The sequence below is a fragment of the Empidonax traillii genome, unplaced genomic scaffold (assembly GCF_003031625.1).
Source record: "Empidonax traillii isolate 1590-97213 ecotype Southwest subspecies unplaced genomic scaffold, ASM303162v1 scaffold31:size1920502, whole genome shotgun sequence".
NCBI classification, from domain to species: domain Eukaryota; kingdom Metazoa; phylum Chordata; class Aves; order Passeriformes; family Tyrannidae; genus Empidonax; species Empidonax traillii.
Window position 1 is genome coordinate 1,462,401 of NW_020955224.1, and position 13,116 is coordinate 1,475,516.

Sequence of the window (13,116 nt, forward strand, 5' to 3'; positions counted from 1 at the left end):
GATAAGAATAAACAAGATAGGGCTACTTTTTAACAGTGCTGATTTTGCATAATATTTAGCTACACACAAACAAAAAGAGACTCTGTACTCAGATGACATTCTTTTCTTCTGCTATTAAGGAAAAGCCTAAAAGCCAACTTGTTCCCTGTTAGCTGATCCAGTGAGCTCAGTAGTATTTCACTGAATATATTGTGAGAGTTTTTCCAAGGTTTGAGATCTAGGTTTCCACTCTATGCTGACAAACATGCATGAAACAGACCCAGGATCAAGCCTAATTTTCATCCTTAGAACGCTCTGTCTACAGCTGAACCTGTGGTGTTAACCCATAACTCTTCAAGCTTCTGATTACTTGTGTCTCTGAAATGCTGTTACTTGCACACATACACGTGGTTTTCACTTTTCCACAACTAATGAGTAAAAAATAAATTTCCACCGTTACTACTGCAAATCCAGCTCCACTGGAAACCACAGTGACACAGGTACTAGACCAAACTAAGCACTGGCACCCCCCAGCTTCCTAACTAAAACATTAAAACTTGCTTCAAAAAAGATTAGGTGAAGAATTGTTCAGGTTTGGCTTGTTTTGTTATGTTTTAAACACCCCAGCTCCTGATTCAGTATCTACTATGCTACTGCTACCACTGGAGTGCTGAACTGGCCAAGTTTGGTTATTCAAACGTTGCCCCTGCAGGGTTTTTGTCTGTGTATTTGTTTGTATTTTTCACGACAGTTCAAGTTCATCTGGAACATCTTTGAGAATAATGTCACCTTGCCTGTGGCTACATTTCTTGCTGAATCTGCTCTCTTCCAGTCATCCCTTCAGGATTACAAAAAAATGCAAAAATCCCTAAATAAAATCAAGAAAAAGAACTGAGCTCAAATACAATATTTTCTTGCACTTGCAGTTTTAGGAATTTTGGGCATAACTTAAGTAAAATGCTCCACTACAGTAGGAAAATAAGTGAAAGTCTGCCTTTTATTTACCTCGACTTCCTCCGAATTAAGTTCTAGTTCCACTTCTGATGCTCAAAAATCACTCTTACTTTAGCTTAATGGAGTTTAAAAACAAATATTTGCTGATAATTGGAGAAGGATCACTTATATTGCTCAGCAGTGTTTGGCATGAGCAAACTGAAATCTCCAATGTCTTCGCTGAGCAAGAAGCAAGTTCAATCAATTCTTCTCCTTAGTAAGGATTTATCAAATTAATTCAAAAATTATGGTGCATAACATAATCAAAATTTAATTTAAAATTCCTCAAAGTTAAAGTAATAATATTACAGTGGTTGATTGATGAAATATATGGTGCTTCAATCCAGGTAATTCCTAATTGTCCTTAGTGCTAAAATAAGTATCTCCATCAGGAATCAATCTTGTAGACATACTTCTTGAAATACAACTGCAATTACAATTATATATTATTGCTGTCATCATTATCTGAATATATTTTGGCAGCCCCACCAAAATATTAAATCCTAAAAATCACGGTAGACTTCATAGGCACACCAAACCAATCACAGTCTTCAGCAAGGCTGATGAGCCCAAGAAGCCTGTGCTGCTCTTACACTGCACTGCTTCAGTTTGTGTACCTCTGTACAGCATTGTAATCACATCCTGAGAGAAACAAAGGCAATTTAGGAAAAAAAAAGAATAGCACAGAGGCTGCACAGCATCTGCTAATACCAGTGTGTGTCTTGTGTGAACCATCTAACACTTATAAGACAACCAACATCCACATGATGGAATATTCAACAATTTACAGCACAGGAACACAAATTTATGCTGTTAAGCCCCCAACACACACCACTGAATAAAATGAGATACCTGTATTCTGAGAGAACTTCACTTTGGGCTGGTTTCAGAAAATAAGCCTTCCTCTCATTTATTTCAGAATAGAAGAGATTTGACCATGGCTATACAAAGTTCATAGTTTCTTCATACATAATCATTCTCCAGTAATCAGAAAACTTAGGCTTATCTAATTCTATAGCACCATAAAAACAAGGACCCCCATGTGCACGCATGTGCACATGCCAGCATCATATATATCTGCTTCACACAATCCCTACTTGTTTTAATGATATAGAAACATTTTCCCCAAACCAAACATCAGAAAATGCCTGGCTGTAGAACATCCTCCATTCTATTTTGAGAAGTGGAAAAAAGTTATATAATATCTGGTGAAATATCACATACCTGGTCACAGTTTGTCAATAAACTTTTTCAAGTATTTTGGAGATAAAAACGAAAATCCATCCTCAAGAAAGTCTTCGCCCACTGGGATCAGATTTATATGACATATTGTATGGCCGGTTAATAATTTCCAAGAACCCCTTGTAAAACCAGCATATAATGAAATTAAGCATACTTTTTTAGCCCACCTATAACCTTTTAAAGAACAGATTTACATCAGATCTTAAGAATTAAGTTCTGATGTCAAAGCCCCTTGAAAGAATTGCCTGTCTTCAAGCCATAGGAAAACGGGTATGCTGTTGTTTCATAGAAAGAGAAACAGACCCTGAAGCCACACAATGTTATATTGAGGGATATATTTAGTGCTTGTTGGAAGCAGCCTGCTATTGTCATGTATCAATATAGCTGGCACTCAATTCTTTATTGTTTTTCTGGAGTTTTTCTCAATAACAACTCCTCTATACGACATAAACTACAGCTATTTTTAGTGATTGTCAGATTTGCAGACTACAAATCTCTGTAGTTACTGCACCTTCCTCTTCTTGCGTATAATCTCTCAATTAAAACAAATCTGTCCCCAAAGAACTTTGAAAAAGAGGCTGAATTAACAAACTATTTAAGTGAACCAGAAGCAAGGCAATCCCTTATGAAAACAGAGTCTGCAATTAGCCAAAATGCTCTATTTTGCTCTCCACAAGAAGGCTGAGGCTCAATAAAAATTAAACACTGATGCAGGCAAGGCATTCCCATGGGGCTCACATATATTAATACATTACCACTCAACAGTTGCTTTATGTCCAGGAAACTGGGGCACAGCTTGAAATTGGCTGGCTGCCTGTTTGATAAAATGGAAAGCTATTGGTGATAAGTATTTTCTCTTATTTTCATATCCCAAGGGTCATAAACAGGCTCAGTAAGTATTCAAATGTGGCTCCTAACAGTCACAAACTCATAATGGTGCCAAACAGATGTGACTCAGGTGCTGACTGATTAGAGAATGACAGCTCAAAGATTCTGCCTGGAGTCACAGTTGTGCCTTTGGATCACCCCAATTCCTACCACTGGGTTTCCTAAAATCTCTAAGTACCTTAAAACCAGTTTAGTTCTTAGCTTGATTAGGATGCAGGCAGCAGTCCACACTTCAGTGATGACCTTTTTAAGCAAAAATGCAGAATAATTTAGGTGTCTCCATTACTACTCCGCAGAACACAATGTATAGAAACTTGAATTTACAGAATAAAATAGTTTAGAACTATGATTATTTTTACTTTAATAGAACAGAGTCAGGAGAACAAAGATTGTTAATTAAAATGTTTTTGAAGCCACAGATAAGTAACCCACAAATTATCAGCTCCTTGAAATCCCTCAGAAACTGAGGCACTCAGCATCTCACTTGTGTCAAGATAAAATACATAGTGTATCAACTTTTCTATTCCATCACCTAGAAACCTTAAACATTAAATGTGTAACTAATAAAAATGTTTAGTTTATTAAATAGTAAGCCGCTGTTCAAAAAAAGGGTATTTCTAGAGTCTGTACTACAACAGTATCAGCAGCTTTACAGGACTATAAAAAAGAACTTCAAGCTGCAACTGCAAAACTATTCACCACTTTCAAAAAGCTTGTTCTGGAATGAATGGGCTGATGTTCTGAAGTTCAGTTCTTATCCAGACATCCCCTATTATGTCAACCTTTTATAATTTGTCTTACTCTGTCCTTACAAAGTCATCATGACTTTCACTTCTCAGTAGAATCCAGCCTTTCATCAACTGAGTGTGAGGATCAAAGAGAAAATAAATGCATGTCACCACTGGATGGACTAAACTCTCCCAAACTTCACAAATCCTAGGTTAGTTTACGCTCACCTTTCGCAGGAGGAAGCAAATCCGCTCAATATTTCTCAGCCGTTCTCTCTGTCAAGGAAAAGGGGGGGGGAAGGGCAGAAGATTAGCTGGTATTATGAATTAAGACAATATATTACAATTACAAGGGTCAATGTTTTAATTAATGGCCACAGTGAAGCAATATATGTTGTTAATCTGAAATGACAGCATTTACTTCTTACCTACTGCTAGCAAGCCAAGTGATTTATCCATTTCAAAGCCCCAATAAGTTATTTTTTCATCTGTTACTGGGTGTAACAATACCAGCTGGGGATTCAAGTCTGTTAGCCTTGAGCCAGAGGCTGCAAACATTTTTTAAGTCAGCCTTTGTGGCTCTATTTTGCCAGTCTATACCACAGAGACTTGGTCTTGTATTTTAAGGTACCCCACATCTGGCTTCAAGATAATTCTGAATGGCAAAAACAGCTATGAAGTTTGTAAGGCAGCTCTTCCTCTATCACCAAGATGGCACCTCAACATATGATATTAGAATTTAACCCACTAGTGAAAAATATTTGAACTGTCCTAGAAATGCCACTTTAAATGACAGATGCGTTCATAAATACTGAAAATCACTGCAATTAAGCACTGTGACTTGAAAGATGCTTAAAGCTCAACTCACAGAAAGAAAACAAATCAAAGACAGGTTTGTTTTTTTTAAATGGCTCATAATGCAAAACTCACCAGTACAATCAAATTTCACTTCATAACCCCGTAACTCCATCACTGGAGTTATTGTGGAACATTCTACTGTTGGTCACACTGCAGAAGGTAGATTGGTTTTGTTGTCCTCAGAAGACTATCTGATAATATTTTCACTTATACATGGGAAAAATATTCCAAACAATTTTTTTGTACTATACCAATGTGAGAAGCCAACTCTTCCTAAGTTTTCTGCTTTTCAAATGCTTTAAATTTGCCACAAGTTTGAGTTTTATTTCTGTTCTCCAAAGAAATATTTCTTTTGCTTTCCCGTCCCCGAGTTTAAGCCTTTTTCAAAAAAGGTATCATGCTGGAAAGACAGTGAGGCAGTAGTAGCTTGATAGGCACCAGAAAAATACCATGCCTCTTTTTGGTGTGTCTGAGCTAAAACGGATTCAGAAATGTTAGACTCACAGTTGCAAACACGAGAATGGATGTGTGTGGACATGCCTGTGAAGCTGCAGAAAGCTCTCCTGCCTTTTGAAGGAGGTGAGTGGAGAGGGAAAGATAGACCTCTCAGTTCCCTTTAAATAGATTCCGAACTACAGCTGGCCTTGCAAAAGCAGGAATTTTGTCTCTGAACTATAGGTAATAGAGGGCAAACCAGGAAATTTGAATTAAATTCTCAGTACTGCCCTTGTTTTTGTCTCTGATTTCTCTTTAATTCAGCCCCCTCTCGTCAAAAAGGCCCTACCCTCTGTCATGAAAACATTGTGGAAGACACATGGGTAAACATCAGACACTCTTATAGTGCAATAAAGAAAACTACCCCACTAAATGGGATATGGGCACAAGCAACAAATATATAATGCAGGGGTTTGAAGCTGATAACTCACTTGTCTATCATTGGTTCCTGTGTTGCCATAGTTATTATATTGTCTCCTTGTATTGGCTATCTAAATGACCAATCCCCTCTTTTCCCCACCAGCCCATATAAGCTGGGGGATTTTTGAATAAAGCTCTCTCTTTGCTGCTGGCCTTCCTGTGTGCTGCGTGTTCTCTCTCTCCTGGCAGAGGCGCCTCCACTGCCTGTCCCTGCCACGAGGCAGCGGGGGGAGGGGGTGATTTCAGCCCTGGAAACCTTCACAGAGCAGCCTTGAGAGACCCTCGAGAAGCCACACAAACTGCAACAATATAAGAAATACCTGGTACAAATAAATACACATTTTTTTGTGTGCAGTTCCCAAGATGGGAAGTAAAAACTGATAAAGTGAATTCAAAATCAGATTACTTCCAGTAAATTAAAAACCAGATTATACCCACTGAAGTTCTCTATTGGATTTCTTCATATAATTTCTTCTATTCTCATGTTTTGATTATGTGTTAGTGAACTGTAAAAAAAGCCTTCTTATTCTAAGATTCATGTAAAGTTTATGCTTAAAATCATCAGTGGTCTAAGCAGTACCACAAATCCTCTGCTGAGTTACGAAACAGGGTAAAATGGCAAAGTAGTGAATCTGGTTATCATTTGCAGGCAATTCAATAAATTGATACTCTGTAGAGATCAAATACAGCACCTGTCATAATCATTGTAATTCCCAGTGAGATGATGGGGAGCCAAGTTCTGCTCTCAGTTCTGGTAGTACAGACTGACACATATTTAGCTGTAGTCAGCTAACTCACTCTAGATTACAGCTTTAATTAACAGAGGAACTTTGAAATACTTCTTGAGATATCTAGGCTGCATTTTTGGTTCATTAGTTAAAAGTGGGTTTACAGTCCCAGGGTGATATTTAAACTTTTCCATAGCAGAAGCAGCAGAATGTGACGTTCACTCCTAAAACATGGGAGCATTTAGAACCCTCCCATTGGAGAGAGAGGTCCATGAATGTGCCTCTCACCAAATCCACTCAAGCTTTTGGCTCATTGATACAGACAGTGTGGGAGAATGTGGTCATCCCATGCTTGAACACAGAGAAGGCAAATTATTTCAAAAGGGAAAACTTGTGCCACAGCATAAAAAGGTAAAGAAGAAAGCATTAGCATCACATTATATATGCCTCAGCTTTTGAAATTCCAAGTTATTTTCCTGCCTCCTTCAGCAAAAAGGAAGGCTATTAGCATAAAAAGTCACCATCTGGCTTCCCATGACTGGCCCAGTAAGTCAATTTTCCAAACCACACTTGACTTCACAAAGAGACTCTATCTTAATTTCCCTCATCCTTCCCTGACAGCTCAGTGCATGCCCCTTTCCTGAGCAGGCACTGCTTAGCAAACCACTGGTTGTACTCACTGCGTGGGCTGGGTTGCACTGATCGACTGGGCTCTTGAAGTCTGTCCGAAGTTCATCGAAGGCAATTATCTGAAAAACATTAATTTTTTTTTCAAATACTGTAATGAATGCTCATTCAAACACTTATTTTCCTTTAGAGACTAGGTAGATGCATTGCCTCCCTTCCTCACTTTCCAGAAAAAATAGCTTCTCCGACACACTCCCTTCAGAACTAAGTAGTTAAAACAAGACATGGGATACTCCTACATATGAAACCTAGACCTCATTAATCTGTCACTCTGTAGAATCATATCTATAGCCTTTTCAGCGGTGTTACTTTCCATATTTCTTCCCTCATATCAGCTAAAATTCTTTTCTCAAATTTCCATACGGCATAAAACTATTTCACAAACAAATACCTCTCCAAATATGAAGGAGAAGGTCATTAGTTACCCAAAACACAGAGGTGGATCAGCTATGCTGCTCCAGATTTAATACATAAACAGCCCATTTTTATTAGCTATTAAACCTACTTCAGATATTAATTCTGAATTAGTATCAGCTTTACTGTTATGAAGCTGCTATACATTAACAGACAAACTCCTCAAATGGTAACCATTCTAGAGCAAATATGTCCTTCCAAAATTCTGGCAGGTTTTAGAACCTTACTTCAGATCTCATTAATGATGTTTTTTGCTCAAGTCCTTCAGTTTCCTCCATTAACAGATGGATTGAGACACACTTGAATTACTGCCCTTTTAGAGCAGGGCAGATAAAAGTGCCTATAAAAATAATAATGTTTGAAAGTGTTTCCTTGGAAAGAAAACAGCTGTAGTAATCCTCATCATATTTCACTGAAAGATCTCAAAGCACATTCTTAGCTTTATGTTTGTATTCTAGTGATACCTTTTCTTCTGCTTCTTTCTTGCTTCACCCAAGGAAGGAAAGCTCACTATGACAGGCACTACATAAGTAGATGTTAAAACAATGAGTCCTTTTTAGATAATTTACAACCCAAAGTCTCAGTTCTCAATAAAAAGATGATGTAAGTATAAGGCAGCACTTGGGTAATTAATATATGAGTGCAACAGGCATTCTATGACATGCCATAGCAGCCTGCTGCCTAGCTGTTCAAAAAAGAACCAACTGGGTATCAACACAGACCTGCTGCATAGGTAAATCACATTCATTTTACAGATACGGAACACAGGAGCAGAAATCCTGAAAATGGCCTATCCGTCAATTATATAATAATCTGGCTAGAGGTTTGAGAATAAAACCTAGAGCTACAATCCACAAATTTAAGCACTACTCCATATCCCACTCTAATGCTGCATTCATCACACTGAAGCACATTTAAAAATCAAAAGTGTGGCATTTTACAAGAGCACTCTACAGAATTCAATTTATTCTACTATGACAAGTCAAAGTGGCAGAACAAACCACAAAGGGAACTATAAAACACGATTGTAAGTGAAGGGTTTCTCCCCATGGATGCAGCAGCTCTGCAAGTTAGGAATTAGGTCTGCAATGGTAAAACAGCAAATAACAAGCTGTTAGAGGTTTGGAGTGCATTTGGGAAGGATAAAGCTCATGACACCTCTGTATTTAATACTTCTTGAACAGGTCTTCACAGTCTTAAGCTGGACCAACTGCTAAGGGGTTAGAACCATGGGAGTCAGACACACATGTAATTGGGTACCTCTGTAACTGGATATCAACATCAGCACTGACAGCACTGACAGAAAGGGGGAAAGATGGCCCTGTAACAGGTAAGACATCTGTCTCTCATAGCTATGCCACTGATTTACTTTAGGATCCCCTTAAATTCTCTTTACTCCACTGCACTGGTACTTACAGATGTAATTTTAAGAAAGAAAACTGTTATGAGCTTTGAGTGTCAGTTATTTTTATTAATGTACAGTGGTTACAGCTATTTTTCCATTGTAAATGTAGAGATGAATCTTCCTTCTGGTAGTCAGTAAGAGTAGCCAGGAGTTTGAAATTATCATGAAATGTCAGCCAGTAAAAGATCCAACTCATGCTGTGAGGAAAGACTGTCTGAGACAACAACATGGGGAACATGAATACTGAAATCATAAGACAGATCCCTTCCAAGAAGTTCAGCAAAGCCTCACTTGGCTGCTCTGAAAGACAGAGCTGTTAAGGCAGGGCTCTGTTGAGCTAGCTTTAACTAATGCAGGTAAGCCTTGAAGAAATCCTAAATGACAGTTTGGAAAAAGACATTAGCCTCAAATATACTACCCATTTAGATTTCCTAATTTTTTTTTCTTTCTCTATTTATTTATGTTATTTATTTATTTATTTGACCAACACTCTCAACTCTCTGGTCCAAATCCTACTCTTTATTTGTTGGCACACAATTTATGTTAGCCTTGCATTGTCTCTAAGTGCCTAGACACAGATCTGACAGGTAGTAAGCACATCGTTTTCATGGAACCAGTAAGTGCAAATACAATAATCCCACAACCTTTTCAAACGTCTGCAAATTATGACAATGTTAAGAGACATTCCTGCTACACCCAAGAGAGGCTGAGGTCTGGTATCAGGCACATATGATTTGAGGAAATTTTCTTCAATAAAAGTTTTAGTGTCTCTCTGGAAAGGAGATGAAAAAAATAGATCCTCCTCAATTCTTATCATTTTACTTCGAAGAAGTTCCATAATAGGTCTTACGTTGTTAAATCTCCAGAAATAAAAATTTAGTGATGACATTAAATTAAATTATGAACAAACACATTCTTATTTCCTATTTCTTATTTCTCAGGCAGAGTGAAAAGCCTGAAAGTGTAACATTAGGCAGGTTCACTATTACAGGGAATATAAACTCCCAAAATGTTGGGGGGGCATGTTTTTTCCTGGTTTTTTTTTTGGTTAGTTGGTTGCTTGGGTGGGTTTTTGGTTTTGTGTTGTTTTGGTTTGGTTTAATCTCACGATGTTGGGTGTCCTAATTCAAAAACCACAACTGAGAAACAACAGAAACAAAGCTGTAGCTTCTTATGATTTTTGGCTGCTCACAATACACTTTGTGCAACAAATCAGATCATATTACTAAAAATACGGCTGTGCTGAGCTGTACTGCTGTGGGGCTTACATAATTAATTAGGAAATGTCTTCCTCTTTCAATTATAACTCACTCTCTGCAGCAGTTCAATGCCCTGGGACGTTGTGTGGCTGGAGTTGCCATTTTTCCATCCAAAAATAACAAACCACTTGCCTCCATGAAGTGTTTCCCAATGCTTTCACGGGAGGTGCACTGTTCTGACCACAGACTAGAGAAACGAGCTGCTGCCTGTTTACATTTCAGGTGGATGAAGCACAGCTACTGCTTCCCATACATCAACAGCCTGCTGAATGCTCTGGAACAGCACCTGGATATGCTCAGGATTTGTTTCACCTCAGAAACTGCCACGCTTAACCAGTATCTTGAGAGAGCAGTTCATTTCGAGGCAAAGAATGTAACAGATCCCAGTCAGGGGACTTCATGAACCACATGAATAGTCATGATTTCACCTTTGTAAATGAAGGTATTTTATAAAGTGTTCAGTATCTTTTAAGTTATCCAGTCTAATTTGATCCAGGGTGACAATTAAGACTGCAAAACACACACACATGGACATCAGCAACTCCATCTCTTGAAAGGCAACACAGTGTAAGCAGAGTGTACCAAAGAAAAATGATCAGTCTCTAGTCATAAAGCTGAACAAATAGCTAAGCACTCAGCATTTTGGAAACATGTGCCAGGGACTGATCTTACACAGAGGAGAAATTTATTTCTATTAGTAAACAGTAATGTTGTACCTTGACTTCATAGACAGAGAATAAGGACCATCTGCTATTTATTTAGAAACTCAAAAAACTAAACCACCAAGTTATCTTCTTACTTGCAAATCTATATCAGAAAAAATAAAAGGGCACATCCTGTTTAGCAATAATTTTTAAAATTACTGCAGAAAAAGGCTGGGGTTGACTGGACAATGGATATTGCACTACCTTCTTCCTTGAGGAATTCCCTGTGAATCCACATTGCAAATCATTGCAGGAAGTTTGTTCTGCCACTGCCCTAGCTATGCTTTTTCCTGTTGATAGAAGTGTACTAGAAGTGTACTTGTGGGCGTTTTCCACCTAATAAAACTAAAGGTCTATAAAAATACTGGTTGCAGTCTCTGATTCACACCATCTGCAAACCTCAAAACTCCAAGTGTAAGTCAGCAAGGAGTTTGCCCCAGTTTAAACACATACTGAATCAACGAGACTGTGATGACAATATGTTTCAACTGCAACGATATTTATAAAATTTGTTTTCATTACCTGCACTCTCTGTGCTTATCTCTCCAGACCACAACAGCTTCGAATAATGAAGTATTCACATAAGACTGAATCTGAATTTTGTTTTCTTCTTATGCTTATGTGCCAATCAAATTGAAAACTTCACTTAATGCTAGAAACAAGCTATGACATCTCATTTTTAGGGAAGGTACTTTTTTTTTTAATCACTGAGTTCTTACAGAAACATATTTTAACTGAGACTGTGGTGTTTTAGGGTGGCAGTGAAGTTGGCGTGGGTGTGAATCCAGTGACAGCAAAGAAGTTGGATATTATTGCTTACTGGCATCTCAGAAAAGTTAAGATAAAACAGAACTTGATGACAACCACACTAACCACAGATAAGAACAGTAACACCTAACGTATGCTTCCTTGCCACCACCCTGTCAATGCACCACAATCCCATCTTAAAGGAACTGTCTTTAATGGTTCATTTAAACAATTTGTCTCTCCCTCCACTCTCAGATGGAGCTCTCACAGTGCCCATACTGGCAAGTCAGCACATGGACAGAAGGTGGACAGGTTTAGGAGCAGGATGTCCTCCTAAACTTCATGCCAGCCTATCAACTGCTGCACAGACATATTTACTGTGCTTGGGAAGTCATCTCTGAGCCATGAGCTGAACCATGTTGATGCAATCTGGGTGAGTTACTTTGCTGGATTTTTTTGAGCAGAAGCAACAACTGACAAAACGTGAGAAATTCAGTCAGGTGAGAATGAAAAAGGGCCTGAAATGGAACATAAGTCACTGCCTTGATACGATGGAGTAAGAGAAGCCCACAGAGAGATGCAGAGAACAGTGGCATCAACAAAGTGACAGACTTAGAGAACAATTTTTGCTACCCAATTCTTATCATGATATTAAATGAATCTGAACAGAAAATGTAGCTATGTGGCTGGTGAACATTTATTCAAGATGGTTGTTCCTCTTTCCTCTTTCTCTTCTGATTGAACTGATCTGGTTCATGCTACCAAGCATGAAAGATCAATCAAAATTGTATCAATGGATGGGCAACCTGCCTCAAAAGCCAGAAAATTTTATTCTTTTTGTCATATTTTTTTCTTTATCTATACCCTCATGTTAAACATCTCCTAAAAAAAGAAAAAACTCTCAAATCATACCTCACCACATGACACTATGGCTTCCCAGACCAGTGTATCTGAAACGCTGGTCTTTGAGAACCTTAACACTACAGCAAATAAAGAGCAGAGAAGAAAATGAGATTAATGGTGTTTATTTATTCTCCTGTCTCTTACCAATGTATTTAATGTTCTGAATATTACACTTATTAATTCACTGCATATTAATAAAAATAAACAGTAATAACTAACAATGCTCTGCAGTTATAAATCCCCCTTCAAGGCAATGAAGGTCTTAACAAATGCAAGGAAAATATAATTGCAATTTTTTTTTAATATGAGGGAAAAAATGAAGCTCAAAGAAATTATTTACAGAATCAGTGGCAGAAGAACCAAAGCCTCTGGATTGCTGCACCATATAAAATGTAAGGGGAAACAAAGAAAGCTGTCAGTACACTGATCATTGTACTGTTGGCCATCTCTAGAGCAGAGCATTGCTTTAAGCAGAGCCTTTTTGGATTAAGATTGCAAATGGCTTTAAGTCACTCAAGAGTTGAAAATTTTTCTGTTTGTCAGATTTCACACTAACAATTGTATGGCACTTCCTTGCTCTACTTAGCTTGAATTTCACATGCTGCCACCATCAAACAAACCTCCACCCAGAAACCCAAATACATTGTTAATGCATTGTTAACATGT

General features: G+C 38.0%; 1 protein-coding gene across 1 annotated transcript in view; it reads right to left on the reverse strand.

Moving 5' to 3' along the window:
• The window catches only part of CNIH3 (cornichon family AMPA receptor auxiliary protein 3), a 45,404-nt gene that overhangs the window by 16,911 nt on the left and 15,377 nt on the right, over window positions 1-13,116 (reverse strand). The window contains exons 2-3 of the mRNA XM_027911432.1: window positions 7,012-7,080; window positions 4,059-4,106 (exon numbers count right to left, since the gene is read on the reverse strand). Coding sequence (XP_027767233.1) covers window positions 4,059-4,106; window positions 7,012-7,080 — 117 coding nt within the window. The remainder of the gene's footprint in view (window positions 1-4,058; window positions 4,107-7,011; window positions 7,081-13,116) is intronic.